At 41.4% G+C, this 20,435-nt stretch overlaps 1 protein-coding gene across 6 annotated transcripts in view; it reads left to right on the top strand.

Moving 5' to 3' along the window:
* The window catches only part of GOLIM4 (golgi integral membrane protein 4), an 85,182-nt gene that overhangs the window by 47,591 nt on the left and 17,156 nt on the right, over positions 1–20,435 (top strand). For 4 of the 6 annotated variants that reach the window (XM_056110754.1, XM_056110752.1, XM_056110751.1 and 1 more), the window contains exons 6-9: positions 2,995–3,077; positions 3,866–3,949; positions 6,924–7,082; positions 12,943–13,269. In XM_056110754.1, coding sequence (XP_055966729.1) covers positions 2,995–3,077; positions 3,866–3,949; positions 6,924–7,082; positions 12,943–13,269 — 653 coding nt within the window. The remainder of the gene's footprint in view (positions 1–2,994; positions 3,078–3,865; positions 3,950–6,923; positions 7,083–12,942; positions 13,270–20,435) is intronic. The other 2 variants (XM_056110755.1, XM_056110756.1) reach the window with 1 other exon arrangement.

Genomic DNA, 20,435 nt, shown 5'->3' with positions numbered 1-20,435 from the left:
TCATCCCTCCATCCCACCCTCCCTCTGTGGCAGGGTGATCCCTTTTGTTCTCTCTCTCCTTTTGGGTGTTGTGGTCTGCAAAAGAGGCATTGAGTGGCAGTCATGTTCGGTCCATAGGCTGCAGACCCGTTTTGATCCCCAACACTCCATCTGATACTCAAGCTCCAATAGAAGCCAAAAAACAAAAAAACAACAAAAAAAATCAATTAAAAAGGCACATATGAATTAGAATATTCTAGATACCAGTCTTGTGCTCATCAGTGTTTGCTTAAAAATGAGCATAGCGGCTGGAGCGATAACACAGTGGGTGGGGCATTTGCCTTGCACACAGCCAGCTCGGGTTCAATTCCCAGCGTCCCATATGGTCCCCTGAGCACTGCCAGGAGTAATTCCTGAGTGCAGAGCCAGGAGTAACCTCTGTGCATAGCCAGGTGTTACCCCCCCCCCAAAAAAAAAGAAAATTGCATAATTTAATTCATGCAGTTTAGCAAGTAGTCCTGGAAGGCAGGTTTTTTTTTTTTTAAATAGCATACAGGTATTTGCCGCCTTTTGTTCAAAGCAAAGTGTCTCTAGAGTTAAATTTTAATACGCTAGGTACAGAAGGAAGAACTAAAGAAATGGAAAATAGAACACCAGCTGTTAGGTCTGTGTAGCAAAGAAGTTCAAACTTCGTACCCTGATCACAGCTTCCTGGCACTTTGGAATAAAGGTGTAGGGCATTTGTCATCAGAAAGAGAATACACAAGCATACCTTATTGTCGTGGGGCCCAGAGGGGAAAGAATCAAGGGGAGGAAATGCAGTGAAAAGGCGGCAGGGAATAAAAAACAGGGGGCAGGCCTTATGTGCAAAATTAACATTTCTGTTATTAATTTTTAGAAGAAATACCTCAAGAAAGCTGGAAAATGCAGTGTAACAGTGCTTTTTATGACACTGCCAATTAATTTTTCATTGACAGATGTTAATACTATTCTTGAAAGATACTTAACATAGTAAGTGAAAGTGAATTATGTAGGTTGCAGGTCAGTAATTAGCAAACTAAAAAGGTCCAAGATTTTCGCTAGTTTAATATAATATGAGTTAATAATTTAGATGGGCTGGAGCGATAGCACAGTGGGTAGGGCGTTTGCCTTGCATGCAGCCAACATGGCTGACCCGAGTTCAATTCCTCCGCCCCTCTCGGAGAGCCCGGCAAGCTACCGAGAGTATCTCGCCTGCACAGCAAAGCCTGGCAAGCTCCTCGTGATGTATTCGATATGCCAAACACAATGACAAGCCTCGCAATGTTACTGAGACCGCTCGAGCAAATCGATGAACAACGGGAGGATAGTGATAGTGATAGAATAATTTAGATGAAAAGAAAAAAAGAATTCAGATGAGCTGATAGCACATGAACTTAAGAGAATCACTTTTTCTATCTTCATTGTCATGATAACTGATGTTCAACAAAAGCTCACTATGTACCAGTAGCAGGTGAAGCTCTTGCAGTATCTTAAATCTCATTACAACCTATAAGGTAGACATTGTGATTAGCTTAATCTAACCATTTAAGAAATCACTAAACAATTTAAGAGTCTTATGTAACTTGCTCAAGATAAACATCATAGAGGCAAGAGAGCCATTAAGCTCATTGTCCCTCATTCTGGTAAAATGTAACAGAGCTTAGTATTTTAGGACTCAGCTCTGCTACAATCTCTTGCTATTGCCCTTGAAAGAACTGCCCCGTAGCTGTTGGAGATGGAACTTGAATCTTCAAAAGCTCCATAGTAGGAGAAAGAAAATATATTTAGAATATTTTTAATAAAAGTGGGATTACTTTTCTTAAATTTCTTAAGTCGCCATTGTAATTGAAACACATTTTGGGGACACTGAAGATTATTTATGCAGTGAAGAAAAGTGGGTCTGCATGCACTTTTTCAACAACTTTGTTGTTGTTTTGGGGGCCACCCAGGAAGTATCCAGGGAGTCTGGGGGTCACTTGTCCTGATACAGCTGAGCTGTCAATTCAGTGAGAGAACCTGAGGATACAGTTTTTCAAGGACCCTGAGCTGCCCAGGGCCACCCCGTGAAGTGTCCTGTACCGTCCAGCTTTGCAAAGAAGCAATGCTTAGAAGCCGTGATATTGAGGGTTAAATCACTGGGCTAGCTTTCCAGCCCTGATAACTTTCTTCTTTTTATTTTTATTAGTGAGACACCATGAGCTATAACTTTGTTTTTAATTTGTAAAAAGACTCAAATTTAGATAGTCCCTGCTGTTTTAGTCCTTATTTATATTTTTTTGTGTATTTTTGGTTTGGGGCCATACCCAGTGGTACTAAGGGCTTAGTCTAACTAGCTCTGTGCTCAGAGATCACTCCTGGTGGGGCTTGGAGGATGATGTGAGGTGCCAGGGATCAGCTGTGTCAGCCATGTTCAAGGCCAGTGCCCTGTGTGCTTTACTGTTGCTCTGACCTCTAATGTTTTTGTATAATTTCTCTTCCTTCATTGGGATCTCCCTCACAGTGCTTGAGAGTCCCGGGGGCTTGCCCCGTGATATTCAGGAATCGGGGGATTAATGATTTAGAACTCAGGCCCAGTGAGGTACCAGGAACATACCTGAAAAAGTTCCGAGCAATTGAACTCAGGGCTTTGCACATGCCATGCTCTTGCTTTACCCCTTGAAGCAATTTCACTGGTTTTGCTTTATTCACCAATATATATTTAATTCCAAAGTAATTAAAAGTTCTTTGTCTACAGTGTGCAACTTTTTAAGGAGCATTTAGACTGCTGAATCTGACAGTAATGTGATGGTTAGCTAAATCCATGCCACCTCCCCAAATGTAACTTTTTTTTTTCCCTCGTGGTTTTGTTTTTTTCATAGTTCTTGTTTTGGTACTGTCAGAGTTCAAAACCAATATAGATACAAAGCATGTGAAGCTTTTGATGTGAAGGTAACGAATTCAAGATCCTCGAGTATCTTGCAGTTTTATGTGTGATAATTTTTATTTTTAAAATAGAAACCGTGTACAACTTGAGAGAGGAGAACAGACAGTTAAGGAAAGCCCACCAGGACATACACGTGCAGCTGCAGGATGTCAAGGTAAAATCAAAACAAGCATTTGACTGTCTGAGAGTTTGCCTCTCCACTTGTACAATGACTTAAAAAATTGATTGCTGGTGATTTTGTCTTTTGAAAATAAGATTAGAAAAGTTAAATTTGTCTCCTAATTACCCTGTTATACAAACCTACAATACTTTGGACTCTGCATAAACTGGACCTGCCACATCTGCGTTTTAAGTCTAAAGATGACTAGAAAAAAAATCCAAATAGTTTTATTAGTATTTAAGTGATTCTTTGCTGTATGGCCCCATTTGAATAACTTTTTTTAAATTTTTTAGGTACAAAGTCTTATTATTAATGACATTTTTAATTTGATTTTGTTACGTGATGGTGTTTTTATAGCACAGCGGTAGGGCGTTTGCCTTGCGTGCAGCCTGCCCGACCGAGCCAGGTTCGATTCCTCTGCCCGTCTCGGAGAGCCCGCAAGCTACCGAGAGTATCTTGCCCACATGGCAAAGCCTGGCAAGCTACCTACCTGTCACGTATTCGATGTGCCAAACACAGTAACAACAAGTCTCAAAATGGAGACGTTACTGGGCCCGCTCGAGCAAATCGATGAACAACGGGAGTTCACTGTTTGTTGTTTGTTGTTTGACGGTGTTTTTGTAACACATTCATCTTTTTGCCATGATTTAACAAATGGCTAAGAATAACAGGTGCTGAAACAACAAGCAAAAGTATTTGAGTGGTCAGACTGCTTCTTGCATCCAAAGAAGAATTTGTGTTAGAATATTAAAACTCAACATGTGAAATTCTTTTTTGTGTAGCAACAGCATAAGAATTTACTCTCCGAGCATGAACAACTTGTAGTGACTTTGGAAGACCACAAGAGTGCGCTAGCTGCTGCGCAGGTTAGAAGGGTTGCAGCTTCTGTCGGTTCTTTCTAAAAGTCTGCTTAACCTTTCTGGATTCCTTGTGCATGCAGTCTCCTATGAGCCAATCTTTAGTGGGTTCCTTAGGATCGAACACTCGTTATTCCAAGGACCATGCATGCTTTTAAGAATTCAGTCCAGAGAATATGAAATAAACCCCTGACTATTTTTTGCTTTGGGAATGTGGTACACAGGACTGTCAACATGCAAGAGTTAACACTGAAATTACACCATATATGAGGTTGTTTGCTGTCAGACTTTCTGACCAGTGTTGTCAGTTGGCATAGAATCTGATGTGAAATTCTAAATAAATTGTCAGATTTTCCTCCCTCTCTCCCTCCTGCTAGCATTCTAGTCTACAAATACTGTGTCTGTTGCTTTATGGTCAAATAACAAAAAGTAAGATGAAATTTCGTGTTAGTATGGAAGGGAAAAAAGGAGTATTAAGCTTGGTTTGTGTAAAGCTTGGCATATGACAGGCTCTTTGTAGATAATCACTGAATGAGTAATCAAACAAATATGAGTGTTAGAAAGCATTCTAAGGGGCTGGAGCAATAGCACAGCGAGTAGGGCGTTTGCCTTGCACGCGGCCAACCCAGGTTTGATTCGCTGTATCTTTCTACTCAATTTTTTGTTTAACTTCAAGAATTAAGAATGGACAAAGGAAAATCAACTCTATTTAATCTGGAGACCCTAATTGATTTTTGTCTTTATAAAATTATTAAAAATACAGTTTACTGGAGCCTATGGGATTCCTTTCAAGTGGTCTTCAGTTGAGATTGTCTGCTAAATGATTACTTTTAACATATGGATGAATTTAGAGATTATTTCATTCTTTATAAAATTATTATCAAATATTTTATATAAGGGTTTAGTATCAGAATAATCAGACTTCTTTGAATACTCAAAGTAATGGCCATAATATTAATCTAAACAGTGATTCAAAATTCCAGAAGTAAAACAGCTAATTTAATGACTGACCAAACTCAAATTCTGTAGTAAGCACTTGGAACATATCGCTGACAGAGTTTGGAATAAAAAAGATTTAACCTATGTATTTAAATACGTTATAATTTTTAACATATTTTAAAAAATAACCTAATATAATTTTTAAAATATTTTTATACACATCTTTGTCTTTTGCATTTTTATTTTTTGTCCTTTTGATATGTCATAAGTAGGTACTGTCCTTAGTTAAAACTGTCCAATTAACTTTTCCTGATTTTCCTTAAAAACAAATGCTCTTTCAGGCATCTGCATTTCTATTTAAGAGATTCTGGCTTGATAACATAATTTTTAAATGGAGTTGAGAGGAGCAAAAACGAGAACACAATAGAATTCGAGAGTTTATAATTTGTCAGGGGTTATCATGTGAACTTCATGTAGAGACTAATGTTCACAGCTGAGTGAGTTAAAGAATATTGTGCCCTTTAACCTCAAATCAACTGAGGTCAAAAGGAAATAAAGTAGTTAGCTCACATCAGTTACCAGAATCAAACTTGAAACTTTGATCCTCCTAATTTTAAAGGCATGCTGTTTTTGAGTCTACCCTGCATCAAAGATGCCTTGCCCCAGACTTAATTCAATCATGATTTCTAGAGGCAAGATTTTACATTTTTATTATGACTTTTATATGACTGAATGTATGTTAATATTTGAGAAATATAATGTTTATGTGGAGGAGAAAACAGATAGTCTAGAATTGAGATTTGAGTATCTTCCATATTTACCTTAAAATATTAGAAGTGTCGCTGTATGGATGTGGGTTTTTTTTCTTTGTTTTTTGTTTTTGGTTTTAATCAAAGAGCCACTGTTAGCAATATGGGTCTGTCATTGCACACTCAGTGGTTTTTGGGAAACTTGTTCAGGAAAGATTTCTTTGCACATACAGTATTGCATTTCTGCTGTGGAACAACTATGGAATTTCTTAGTTAAATGGATTTCATTTTTTACCCCCCTTTCTAGGTTACAGAATTAAAAATTGAGGCCAGACATACATAGATATACAAGTTAGGGCACTTGCCTTGCATGCATTTGACCCAGGTTGATCCCCATCAAATGGAGATCAAATATGGTTCCCTGTGCTCTGCTGTGAGTGACCCCTGATTTCTGAACAGTGCCAGGTATTCCCCTTCTCCCCCAGAATTATATACTCCATTGATAGAAGTGTATTCTAATCCTGTGTGTATGCAGTGCCTTTATCACTTTAGAAGGAAACAGCATTGAGAATTAAAGAGTAAAAATCCAGCCTTATTTTTTTAATTTTGATTTTGCTTTTTCAAACTGAAACACTGTGTGGAGAGCCCACTAGTAAGAAAGGGATACTATCGGAGTGTAGCTCAATGGGAGAAGATGGTAGTCTGACTGTGTGTGTGTGTGTGTGTGTGTGTGTGTATACACACACACACATACACACACTTATATACATGGATGCACACAGTATTTTTGTATATATGCACACAGAATTTTTATTCATTTTATTTATATATTAACATATACACATATCTTGTGTATATATAAAACATTGTTACTTATTTTTAATATATGACACCTTGTCACTGAAATATATTAGTAACAAATATCTTTACTTCTATAATTGTATAAATTCAAAATAGACTGTCAGTGTGATAAAGCTGAATTTAATGTTGTTTTTTAATAGTTTACTAGAAGCTATTTGTAAAAACATTTGACTTTATTGGTGGAGACTAACATCTGTCTTGGGTAATTTTTCTCTTTTCCCTTTAACTTTAATTCCAATTTGCATGTGCTTAAAAAGTGGTTAAGCATGTCCAAGTAAAAAAGCTACTGCATGAAATAATCTGCATATTTTTCCTAATTTCCTCTAGGTGCAATACTTTAGTCTATAGTGAACCCTACTGCTCACCTATGAATTAAAATCTTCTTCCCCTTTCAAATTGTGCAATTTGCATCCAATTGTGCAATTTATGTGCAGACTCAGGTTGCAGAATATAAACAGCTGAAAGATACTCTGAATCGGATCCCCAGCTTTCGAAAAACAGATCAAGCAGAGCAGCAGAATGCTACCCAGGTGGGACATTCTCCACACGGTGCTGGTGCAGCGAGAGAGGTGGTGGCTGGACAGCTCCAGGAGGTACGTGCATGCCCACGGCCTGTCTCGGGCCGCTGTCCCTGGCAGGTGGCTACCAGGTAGCCTTCTTTCGCCTCTCACTGCAGAACGTTGGTTTCCAAATTTTAGCATATGTCACAGTGTCCCCAGAGGCAGTCAGTACAAATTACTGGATCCCAACCCAGTGTTTCCTTTGGGAATTTGGTGGGGGGGGGAGTAGGGCCCGAGGATCTTCATTGCCAGCTGATTGGGCTGGTTTGGGGAGCACAGTTGAAAACTACTGAAAACTGCTTTTCTCTGACAAAGAACTTACTGGCTTTGTCGTTATTCACGTAGGCCTGATTTATTTGAAGGAGTTGTCCAGTCTATATGAAACTATTCATCTGAAAATTTTAGGGTGGTTTTTTTTCCCCCCTCTTGGGTGAGAAAGTTAGATGATTCATGAGGATATGTAAGCATCAGCCCACTCAAGTGTTACAGCTGATAATAAGAATTTGGTACAATGCCAGGTTTATATAGTACATCAAAATTTTAATTAAAAAGACTGTATAAGCCTGTGAAGAATTCCAGTCACGTAATCCGGGTTTTTTTGTTTTGTTTTGTTTTCATTAAAATTTAAGCTTAAGAGAAACTCATTAGTGGAATATAGAAGTGGTTTAATCATTATCATTAGGTTTTACTAGGTTGTTTTTGTAGTCGCATATGTAATAAAAGTCGCAAATCATCTTTCTTCCTGACAGAATTGTTTGGCAACAGTGATAAGCTAAATTCCTATTTTATGGGAATGATCAAGTTGAAATAAGTGGAACTTGGATCTATCCACAGTGTTCCCTCACAAACACGGTGTTTTTGACTCAGTCTCATGCTACCGTTGACGTAGGAAAATACAACCAGGTCTCTGCCCTGGGAACTGACACTGTTCTCTTTCCTGGCTTGCTGCTGGTTTTCGGGTTTAATCTTTGGATGATTCAGAGCATCAGATTTTCCATCCGTGAGGCAGAGGTAGCAGATAACTGCTCTAAACTTTCTGACAGGGAAAACATGAGATGTTGTCAAGATAAATGGCAGGTGTTTGAAAAGACTTAGGGTTTTCTAGAGAAATATTTCATTCGAAGCCAGGTCAATAGTTTGTCAAATGTGCCAGGCATGCCGTAACATTTTTTAAGTGGATTGCTAGCTACAAAAGCTGTCCTCTGATATTCTCAGAGGAAGAATTTTCTGTGGTTTATTTATATGATCCAGTTACACAGTTATATGTCTGCTAATTTCATGATTGTTTCATATTAATTCCAGTTATGGGAGTGCAGTCTGATGCTTTTTCTAAGAGAGAGCCTTTCCAAGAGGAGAGGAGTGACAAATCTCCATATGGATAAAGGACTTTCTCTTTTGTTTCCTGCTCTCAGGCTTATCAGTCCTAATGGTTGGGAGGACTCTGAAGGAGGCGGCCCGAGGCCGGGCTCATCTGCTGGTTGCCAAGAGCCTCCTCCTAGGGCGTCCTCGGGGTTCTGGCAGCTGGGAGGCGAGCCAGTGCTGCACTGCAGCCGTCTGGGCATTGGTTGGGTCTTAATTTGATCATTGACTTCAGTCAGTTTCAGAAAAGTTCTCTTTTCAAAATACATATTTTGAGTAAGGTAAGATACTGTGAGGTGGAGGTGCTTACAGGTCAGTCCTTGACGCTGCGTATGGTCCCCTGAGAACAGAGCCAGAAGTAGTCCCTAACCACCACAGATGTCACCCCCAAAATAAATAAAACTTCTTTTCGTCCACTTAGACTTTTTATATTAGTGATACATATCAATTGCAAAAGACTTACTTTGGTTTGTTAAGAAATACTACTTTATTAACTAAGATGCTTGATTTGGCTTAAGATGGGGCTCAGGTGGCAGCGTGCACGTTTGTCATGTGGGAGGCACTGAGTGTAATGCCCAACACCTGGTGCTTTTCCTCCCAATATCAGCCCTTAGGTCAGGTTGCCAGGCCAAAATTCACAAACAGTGGCCCGTACTTTTATTTATTTTTATTTTTTTTTAATTTTTGGGTCACACCTGGCGATGCACAGGGGTTTCTCCTGGCTCTGCACTCAGGAGTTAGTCCTGGCAGTGCTCAGGGGACCATATGGGATGCTGGGAATCGAACCCTGGTCGGTTGCATGCAAGGCAAACGCCCTACCTGCTGTGCTATTACTCCAGCAATAAAAAAAAATTTATTTATTTATTTATTTTCGGGCTGGAGCAATAGCACAGCGGTAGGGCGTTTGCCTTGCACACAGACAACATGGCCGACCCGAGTTCGATTCCTCCGCCCCTCTCAGAGAACCCGGCAAGCTACCGAGAGTCTCTCGCCCGCACGGCAGAGCCTGGCAAGCTCCCCGTGACGTATTCGATATGCCAAACACAGTAACAACAAGTCTCACGATGGAGACATTATTGGGCCCGCTCGAGCAAATCGATGAACAACGGGAGGACAGTGACAGTGACTCTTTATTTATTTTTTTAATAATGTAGGAGTACTTCTTTTTGTTCAGCCATTTGATTAAGCTGATTGAATTGGGCATGAACTCCACATTACTTTTTTTTTTAATTGTATCACCGTGAGATACAGTTACAAAGCTTTCCTGTTTGAGGTTCAGCCATACAATGATGGAACACCCAGCCCTCCACCAGTGCACATTTTCTACCACCCACATCCCAGTCCTCACTCTGCCTCTATGGCAGACAATTTTCCCAATATTCTCTATAATTTGGGGCATTATGTTTTGCTCGAAATTTCCCACCAACATTCAAGCCTACCTGCCAGGGGAAGACAGTAGATAATTTATTTCCCATTGCTCATTTTGAATTATCATGAGAGCTCACATTGCCACGATTGCAAATGTAAATTTCTAGATTGCAAATTATTGGGTTCCAGAGACATCTCTGTATGGCACTAATCCATTTTGGGATTCAATTGGGAGTCTCTAGGCCAGGGCTGTTGGTGCGCTAAGATGGCACCCGGAGGCAAATTGTGGGTGTGACAGCCAGTTTACTGGGCAGGTGGGGACCCAGGAGGGACAGCCCGGTTCCTCTGCTGCTATGTGGCCTGGAGATTTGGTCCTGAACCCGCATACCTGGGCCTTGCTTGGGGAAACTCTTGGTCACCGGGATTCCATCTGGAGTAGGCGGGGAGACTGCACCTGCTCCATCTGGGGAGCCCTGGTGAAATTGGCCCAGTATGGGTGGCCTGGAGTTTTAAAAATGTTTGATGGTATCCAATGTAATGGGCTCTATGTTTAGCTTATGTTTATTAGGAATGGCGTTCCATTTTTATTTTTGTTATTAATAAAATAATAAAACGACTCATCCTCCTTTTTCAGGATTTTTTTTTCTTTAAACACCATGGTGTACAAAGTTGTTTATAATAAAGTTTGTCATGGATATTCAGTGTTCCAACACCAATCCCACCACCAGGGTGACCTTCCCTCCACCATTGTTCCCAGTTTACCGCTCACTCCTCACGCGTGCCACCTTAGCAGGCAAGGAGTCATTTGTTTTACATTGCGTCTTACAACTAAATGCTTAATGGAATTATCAGAAATATTTCACCAGAAGAAAAATTTTGGAAATTGTTGTATCATACCATGAGGTTATTAAGTCCTTGACTTAAAAACTTTACTTAAAGTATCTTGTTGCTAATTGAGCCCTCTGATACTGTTTTTGTTTACTGAGCTAAGTTGACTTCTTAGTTATTTTTCCATCTACTTTGGTGTGCTCCTCTGGGTCTGTCAGTATTGAGGAATTTTGGGGTGGCCCATGCCTGGGAGCTCCAGGACCTAGAGAGCTGGGCTAATTAGATGTGGGTGTGACTGCTGGGGACCCCAGAAGTACTGCATTGTGCGGGGCTGCCCACCCCAACTGAGGAAAAGAGTGCTCAGCCTGACAACCGCGGGGTATCAGGTACTTTCTGAGAAACATTTCATCACATGAAATTTGAGCGTTGTTTCCTTTCTATGCTAAGCGAACTAGGACTTTCAATGCTTTCGAGGGAAGGGACTACTAAGATGTCATTTTAAGTCTTAATTTTTCTGTTATTCTTTCCAGGATAAAATTTTGCTTTATTATCTCTTTAATAGGTGAGATTACATGCTGAGAAAAGTTAAGTGATTTCATTGCAGGCATACTTTTCAGTCATATTAAAATCATTTATAAAATTATATATATATTTTTTTCTGCTTTTTTTGCTTTTTGGGTCACACCCAGTGATGCACAGGGATTACTCCTGGCTCTGCACTCAGGATTTACTCCTTGCAGTGCTCGGGGGACCATATGGGATGCCAGGGATTAAACCCAGGTAGGCCACATGCAAGGCAAACCCCTTACCCCCTATACCATCACTCCAGCCCCTAAAATTATGTTATATATATATAATACATATATAATATATAGTATATATATATATTTTTTTAATGCAGGAGTACTGCTGTCTATTCAGCCACCGATTAAGCTGACTGAAGCAAATGTGAACTTCATATTATTTTTATTATTATTTTTTAATTGAATATCTGTGAGATAGACCATTACAAGGCTGTTCGTGATTGGGTTTCAGGCATACAGGCATTCCTCCATCAGTGCACATTTCCCACCACTAGTGTCCCCCACTTCCCTCCCACCATCCCCCAACACCCTAACCTACCTCTGTGGCAGACACTTATCTCTCTCCCTCCCTCCTTCTTTCCCTCCCTCCCTCCCTCCCTCCTTTTTCCTTTTGGGGATTATGGTTTGCAATGCAGGTTTGCAAGTCATCAGTTAGTTCAGGGCGTTCAGTATTTTTCTCAGGAAGGTAAAGCTGGAGTAGCTTTTTAACTGGGTGTCAGTTTTGGTGTATGGATATGACTGCTAAGGTTTCTGGAAATACAGGGGGGTGGGCGAGGTAGCTTACCCCTACTCTGAGAAAGCCTGGAGATTTCAGTCACAAAACCCACATACCCGAATTTTCAGCAGATTATATCTCGGTGAGGTTAGTCCTGGATGGTGGAGTCTGGCTGGGGCATGTCAGCAATTTTGGAGTATGGGAGCAAGCAGTTGCTGAGGACTCTGCTTGGGTGGCACCAGGCTAACCTGTCCCCCTCAATTTACCCGGGTCTACTCATGAGTCTTGCATGGGTCTGAGATTCCCCGTAGCTTTTGATCTCTTTCAACATTTATTTATGGGTCTGTGAAGCAAGATCAGTGGAAGCACTTACAGGGTGGCACTGAGGTTGGTTCGTGAGGTGACTGCTGGCACTGTCAGGAGTACAGGGAAGTGGGGGACGTAGCCCACCCCAATTCTGAGAATGCCTGGGGATTTCACTCACAAAGCCCGCATTTCCAGATTTTCAACAGGTTAATATCTCTTCTGAGATGGTGGAGTCCGGCCAGGGGTATGGTGGTGCTTTTGGATTGTGGGAGCAAGTGGCTGCCAGGGGCTCATCTGCCCCCTCCAATTTACTCTGTTCTGTTTAACCTTGCAGGGGTTCGAGTTTAACTGCAACTTTTTTTTTTAACTGCAACATTTTATCTCTTTCAAGATTGATCTACGAGTCTCTAAAGCAAGGCCAGTATATGAGCTTGTATAGCTGAGTCAGAGGTGGTTTGTGGATGTGGCTCCGACAAACCTAACTTTTGGCCATTTAATTTCTCACGAAACTTGGTCCCAAGTTGTTGGGATCCAGCAGTAGCCAGAGCGGCAATTTTGGGGTATCAGGAAGCCTGAAGCACCATCAGGCTGCCGATGCATTCACCCCAGGATTATATATATTTTTTGAACTCGAGCATTTTACTTGTGTTGTTGCTCTAAAGACATAGTAATAAAGAAATTGTATCACTATGGAAATCGGAGCATGCCATTTCTGTTGATGTGTTTCTCCTAGGCCCCTCGAAATAGTGAAGTGTGGGAGAAGCAGGAAGCACTTCCTGAAAGGGCAGAAGAAAAGCCTTCTCCCATATCGAAGGAAGCTGAATTTCAGGGTCCAGCTGAGCTGAAGCAGGGCGACGCAGAAGCCAGAGCACCAGAGGAACAGCAGGTAGAAGAGGAACACAGGGAGGCCCTGGCAGAGGAGGCCATGGAGCAGGTTGGGCGGGCTGAACGTCTTCAGGAAGAACACGACCCGTCACCTGAGGAGCAGGACCGGGAGTGGAAGGAACAGCATGATCCAAAAGAAAGAATCAACCTTCTAGAAAGACATGTGCATGCTGAGGTAGGAACCCTGCGGGCCTGCTAGGAGTTAGGTTTGTCAGGTGAGGTTGGAAGTGCAGCCTTAGTTTTACGTATTAAAGAGAAAAGTTTCCACTAATAACATAATTTCTAGAATGAAATTTCCAGTTATTTTCCTTAAATACATACATGTAATATTTAAATTTTACATTGTAAATTTTAGAGCATATCTAGTTGAAAATTCTGAAAGATAACTGAGGAATAGAAAGCTTCTGAGGTGTATATTTGTGTTTATTAATAATCATAGCAGGGGGACCTGCCTTTAACACTGTTACAGAGGCACACATCACTGGGTACCTTCCCAGCACAGGTTCAGGCGTTGCAGGCCTTTGAGACCAAGAAAAGATTTTTTTCTACCCTTGTCCTTGTTCATTTACAGTTTGCCCTTGAGCAGGTGAGGGACTAGGAACAATGGCCCCTGTCAGTAATCCCATGTGGCAGTGGTAGATAAATCACATCCCTTGCGTGTGTGGGGCCTTCTTGGTTTTAATCCCTGCCACTGGGGAAAAAAAATCCACGTGTAATTTATATGGGTCTCTTCATCTCTGTGGGTTCCACATCAGTGGATTCAACCAACAGACATGTCTGGTTAGTTGGGTTGTTGAATGCAGAACCCAAGGATAGAAAGAAATAATCAGGTAATTGTGCCCGATAAGTTAAAATTCTTGTAATGGGTCAACTGTACTGTCAGATTATTGATACTGACTTTTACACATTCACATTCAGGTTGGAAAATAAGTTCAAAAAAAGATGAATCTTAGAGAGTTGTAAGAATGCTTTGCTAAGGGTCAGGGACCTTGGGTCCCTCTATGGTGGAGAGATGAAGTCAGCTGAAACACTAGATCCAACACTACCGTACACACAGGACCCCCCCACACAAACTAAACTAAAAGTGTAACTGTCAGGGATTCAGGTGGAGGGGGTTGGAGGTAATCTGGGGTGGGCAGTAGAGGAATGGGGACTAGGAGTTGGTGGGGTTGGAGTGGGGACATTGTTTGCCTTAAACCTGTAGTAAAGAACTGTGTAATCAAGGTGTATAATTTGTAAAAATTCTTTGTAAAGAACTCTCTGCTGAATATGTATGTTTAACCAGATTCTTTGTTCAAGAGTCCCCTAGTGAGCAGTCCCCCTTTCATATGGACAAGTCATAAAAGTCTAAGTCATCATTATTGTAAATGAAACTAAAGGAATTTAAGTCTTCTCTGAATGCAGCTAGGTCTCTTTCTTTCACTGTTCCCTGAGTTGATGCTCAGCATTTGGGTACTTGTTCTTTACGCTGAAATTTGGCCACTAGTTATTTATCTTTTTAAAACAGTTTTCCTAGGTTTTGTTTAAGTACCATCATTTACAGAACTGTTAATAACTGAATTTTATTCAGACATTGTTCGAAATTCACACACCCATTCAGCTTTCCTTCACCAATGCCTCAAGATTTCTTCATGCACCCCAGCACTCCACCACTTTGCATACTTAAAAAAAAGTTCATTGTAGTTTGGGTCACATGTTTTAATAGTTTTAACAGTTGTGCGGTTTTTTTTTTAATTGAATCACCTTGAGATGCAGTTACAAAGATTTCATGTTTTAGTTTCAGTCATACAGTGTTTGAACACCCATCCCTCCACCACTGCATGTTCTCCACCACCAATACCCCAGGATCCCCCGCCCTCCCGCCCCATCCCAGCCCTCCCCCTGCCTCTATGGCAGACAATTTCCCCCATATTCTCTCACTGCTTTTGGGCATTATGGTTTGCAGTATAGATACTGAGAGGCTATCATGTTTGGACCTTTATCTACTTTCAGCACACATACCGTCCCGAATGATTCCTTCAACGATCACTGACTTAATGATGATACCTTCTCTATTTCAGCTACCTTCTCTCCCAGCTCATGAGGCAGGCTTTCAACTATGGAGCAATATTCTTGGCCCTTTTGGCAACTGTCCTTGGGTGTCAGTCTCATGTTATTTTAGTCAGTCTCATTTTATTCCACAAATGAGTGCAGCCATTCTATATCTGTCCATCTCTTTCTTACTCATTTCACATAGCAATGATACTCTCCATATCTATCCACTTATAAGCAAATTTCATGACTTCATCTCTCCAAACAGCTGCATAGTATTCCATTGTGTAGATGTAACAAAGTTTCTTTACCCAATCATCTGTTATTGGGCACTCGGGTTTTTTCCCAGATTTTGGCTATTGTGAACAGTGTGGCAATGAACATACAGGTCCAGATGTCATTTCTACTGTGCTTTTTTGTATCCTTGGGATATATTCCCAGAAGTGGTATGGTGGGGTCATATGAAAGCTCAATTTCTAGTTTTTGAAGGAATGTCCATATTGTTTTCCAGACAGGCTGGACTAGTGGGCATTCCCACCAACAGTGAAAGAGCGTCCCTTTTTCCCCCACATCCACGCCAGCACCGGTTGCTTTTGTTCTTCTGAATGTGTGCCAGTCTCTGTGGTGTGAGATGATATCTCATTGTCGTTTTGATTTACACCTCCCTGATGATTAGCAATATGGAGCATTTTTTCATGTGCCTTTTGGCCATTTGTATTTCTTTTTTGAGGAAGCTTCTCTACATTTCTTCTCCCCATTTTTTGATGGGGCTGGAGGTTTCTTCTTGTATTATTCTACTATTGTCTTGTATATCCTGGATATTAATCCCTTACCAGATGGGTATTGGATAAATATTCTTTCCCATTCTGTGGGCTCTCTCTGTGTTTCGATCACTGTTTCTTTTGAAGTGCAGAAGCTTCTTGGTTTGATTTGTTTATGTTTGTTTCCACTTGCTTGGTTAGTGGTGTTTTATCCTTAAAGATGCTTTTAGCTTCAGTGTCATGGAGGATTCTGCCTACATTTTCTTCTATGTGCCTTATGGATTCATGTCTGATATTGAGGTCTTTAATTCACTTTGATCTGACTTTTGTGCCTGGCATTAGACAGAGGTCAGAGTTCATTTTTTGCAGGTAGCTATTTTTCCCAGCACCACTTGTTGAAGAGGCTTTCCTTGTTCCACTTCACATTTCTTGCTCCTTTATCAAAGATTAAATGATCATATATTTGAAAGCCTGTGACAGAATATTCAACTCTGTTCCATTGGTCTGCAAGTCTGTTTCTAGTCAATACCATGCTGTTTTAATTACTGCTGCTTTGTAGTACAGTTTGAAGTTGGGGAAGATGATGCCACCTGTCTTCTTTTTCCCAAGGGTTGATTTGGCTATTCGTTGGGGGTTATTGCTCCATATGAATTTCAGCAGTGTTTGTCTATTTCTTTGAAAAATGTCGTGGATATCCTGGTAGGGATCCCTTTAAATTTGTGTAGTGCTTTGGGCAGTATTGCCATCTGGATAATGTTAATCCTCCCTATCCATGAGCAGGGGATGTGTCTCCATTTCCTAGTGTCCTCTTTCATTTCTTGAAGTAGTGTTTTTTTTTTAATTTTTGTATAGGTCCTTTACCTCTTTGTACCAAAGTTTCTTTAACCAGTCGTCTGTTCTCGGGCACTCATGTTGTTTCCAGATTCTGGCTATTGTGAACAGTGCTGCAGTGAACATACATACAGGTACATATGTCATTTCTACTGTGCTTTTTTGCACCCTCAGAATATATTCCTAGAAGTGGTATTTCTGGGTCAGATGGAAGCTCTATTTCTAGTTTTTTAAGGAATGTCCATATTGTTTTCCAAAAAGGCTGGGCCAGTTGGCATTCCCACTAACAGTGAAAGAGTGTCCCTTTCTCCCCACATACATGCCAGATCCCTTGGTCAATAAGAAATGACCTTCACTGTCTCTTGTGGCCTTCTTCAGTCTGAAGTCAATGTGGTCTGATATCAGAATGGGCACCCCAGCTTTTTCAAGGAAGTTGTTTGCCTGTAGAATTGTTTTCCAGCCTAAGACTTTGAATCTGTATTTGCTCTGCCTATTCAGATGTTTCTTGCAGGCAGCAGAATATTGGCTTCAGTTTTTGGATCCATCCTGCCACGCTGTGTCTTTTAGTTGTTGCGTTGAGAGAGATTATTGTTGTGGGGTTTTGTTCCATCTTTATGCAGAAGTTTGCTGTATTTTAGGGGCTTCTCTTTTGTTAAAGTAGCCCGTTTAGTCATTCTTATAACCATGGTTTTGAGTTTATGAAGTTCCTGGATTGTTGTTTATCTATGAAACTGTGTTGTTCCTTCTGATATGAATGAGACTCTAGCTGGGTAAAGTATTTTTGGTGAGGCACTTATTTCATTGAGTTTTTTCACTGTATCCCACCACTGTCTTTGGACCCTGAGGGTTTCATCAGATAAGTTGGCTGTAAATCTTGTAAGGATTCTCCTTTATAGGCAGTTTCTTTCTTTGATCATGCTGCTTTCTCTATGATTTTCGTCATTCTGATCAGGATGTGTCTTAGAGTATTTTTATTTGGATTTCTTCTGGCTGGTACCCTTCGGGCCTCCTGAATGTGGTTGCATGTGCTCTTCAGCTCTGGGAATGTTTTAACAGTGATGTCTTTGACAGTGTCTTCTTCATCACAGTTTTCTTCCTGTCCCCCTGGAACTCCAATGATTCTTATGTTATTCCTCTTGGCTTCTTCGCGATTTTCTCTTGACATCTGTTGGTTCATTGTGGGGCTCTTTTCTATTTTATGCTGTTGTCTGGAGATTCTCTGCATTTCATCTTGAAGCTCACTGATTCTGTTCTCAGTAGCTGACTCTGCTGCTGAGGCCTTCCTTTGAGTTTTTCCATTCTCCTACCAGGCTTTTTCGATCTGTCATTTCTGTTTGTATTTTCCACATTTCTGTTCTCAAATCTTGAATTTTATTGGTGGTGCTTTCCATTGCTTCTTTCAGCTCCCTTTGCATCCTCAGTAGTTCCCCTCTAAATTCCTTGTCAGAGAGGTTGTCTAGCGCTTCATTACTGTTGGGGTCTTCTGGGCTAGTCTCTTCACTAACTAAGCTTCGTGGGCTTCTGCGTTGCTTTACCATTGTGACGTGTGCAGTTTAGACTTTCACACACACTGTTACTATTGTGCTTTTCGAGTACTATTAATTGAAGTGGTGCTAGTGAATTCTTGGCCTAATGTGTTTTTGGTGATCGAGCTGCCCTGGTGAAAGTTCCACCTTGAGGATAATTTATGGTTCTTATGGGACATGGCTGGAGCAATAGCACAGTGGCAGGGCGTTTGCCTTGCATGCAGCCAACATGGCCGACCCGAGTTCGATTCCTCCACCCCTCTTGGAGAGCCCGGCAAGCTACCGAGAGTATCTCGCCCGCATGGCAGGGCCTGGCAAGCTCCCCGTGACGTATCCGATATGCCAAACACAGTAACAACAAAGTCTCCAATGGAGACGTTACTGGGCCCGCTTGAGCAAATCGATGATCAACGGGAGGGCCTTTACTTTACTTTACTTTACTTTACTTTATGGGACATGAAGGGGGAGAATAACTCACGGATGCCACCTCCACTGGGCCTGTACCTGGCTAGGGGGAGATTAAGCAGGTCCTTGAATGTTGGCTGCTCGTGATGTGGCCTGCCTGGGTTCCTGTTCCTGGTGATCTGGGCCTGAAAACTGCCTCTGCCTGCGCCCGGCTGCGCGTTCCTGGAGGCCACCCCCACCGCTCCTGTACCTGGATACGGGGAGATGAATCGAGTCCTTGAAAGTGGGCTGCTAGTGGCCAGTTATGGTTTTGGTGCTACACTTACCTTACCTCTCCGGCATCATACTTTCCAGGCTTCCCGCTCAATGCCCGAATATTGCCTCTAGTCTGCCTTCGCTCCCTCCCCCTTCCGCACCACCTGACCCAATCACCTGACATTCTCAGTTCTATAATCAAGGACCAAGGGTATCCCCATCACTTGATGTTGTCTCTTGTCTTTTGTCTTTATATATCACAGAAAAGAGATTGTTCAGTAATTTGGCCTCCTTCTGGCTTCCTGTGCTTAACATGATACCTGCTAGTTACAGCCAAATTGCCGGAACTAGATTTCACCTTTTCTTAGGCTGCATGGTACTCCATTGTGTCTATATTCCACATTCTTTTTTTCAATCCTCCTTCTGTCATTGGACATTTGTGATGTTTTTATGTTATGGTTAATGTACTAAGAGCCCGGAAAGCTACTGAGAGTATTCGATATGCCAGACACAGTAACAACAAAGTCTCCAATGGAGACGTTACTGGGCCCGTTCGAGCAAATCGATGATCAACGGGAGGGCCTTTACCTTTACCTTTACCTAATGTACTAAGCACTGCAATAAATAATAGTCTTGATCATCCTTTGGGGCTAGAGCGATAGCACAGCGGGTAGGGTGTTTGCCGTGCACGCAGCCAACATGGCCGACCCGAGTTTGATTCCTCCACCCCTCTTGGAGAGCCTGGCAAGCTACCAAGAGTATCTCGCCCGCACGGCAAAGCCTGGCAAGCTACCCCTTTGCCTGGCAAGCACCTGTGACGTATTCGATACACCAAACACAGTAACAGCAAGTCTCACGATGGAGATGTTACTGGGCCCGCTCGAGCAAATTGATGAATAACGGGAGGACCATGACCGTGACTGTGATCATCCTTTATTTGTAACTGAATTTTTGTGACCTCAAACTTCTCAAGACTTTATTTAGACTCTTTGAGAATTTAGACTCAGCGGGTGGATCACACTTAGATTAAACATTGAGAACCTTCTCTCAGTCTTGTCTGCTTCATAATGCATTCTTCAGTACTAAGTCCTCGTTAGTTGAATTCTTGTCAACTCTGCACTCAGTTTTTCTTTGGTGTTAACTTTGCTTGTATTAGTGTGGGGGTGGAAGAAAAGTAGTTGGTGGGTAGCACAGTGAGGAGCAGAGTTTAAGAATGCCTGTATTCCGTTTCCTTCAATTAGAAAGTACTCCTTTCAAGCCTTTGCTTCTTTAAAGAACTTTGTCCTCTCTCTTGCCAGTTTTTCAAAATTTGACTTTTTCTTTCAATTTTCATATGCTTAGCCTAAGACTGGCATATATATTGCTAGAATTAATTAGCATTCCTAGGTTTTTTAACACTGAAAGGAAAAGCCTTAGCCTCAGCTTCAACCCACAAATTGCCCAATTAGTTTTCAGGTCACCTAGTGCTCAAATTAACATTTGAAACTGATTCTGCTTTTGTGTTCTTGTACATGTTCAAAGGAGCACATTGA

This window comes from Sorex fumeus, unplaced genomic scaffold (assembly GCF_029834395.1).
Source record: "Sorex fumeus unplaced genomic scaffold, SorFum_2.1 ptg000010l, whole genome shotgun sequence".
NCBI lineage: Eukaryota > Metazoa > Chordata > Mammalia > Eulipotyphla > Soricidae > Sorex > Sorex fumeus.
This window is presented reverse-complemented; position numbering and strand designations above follow the sequence as displayed.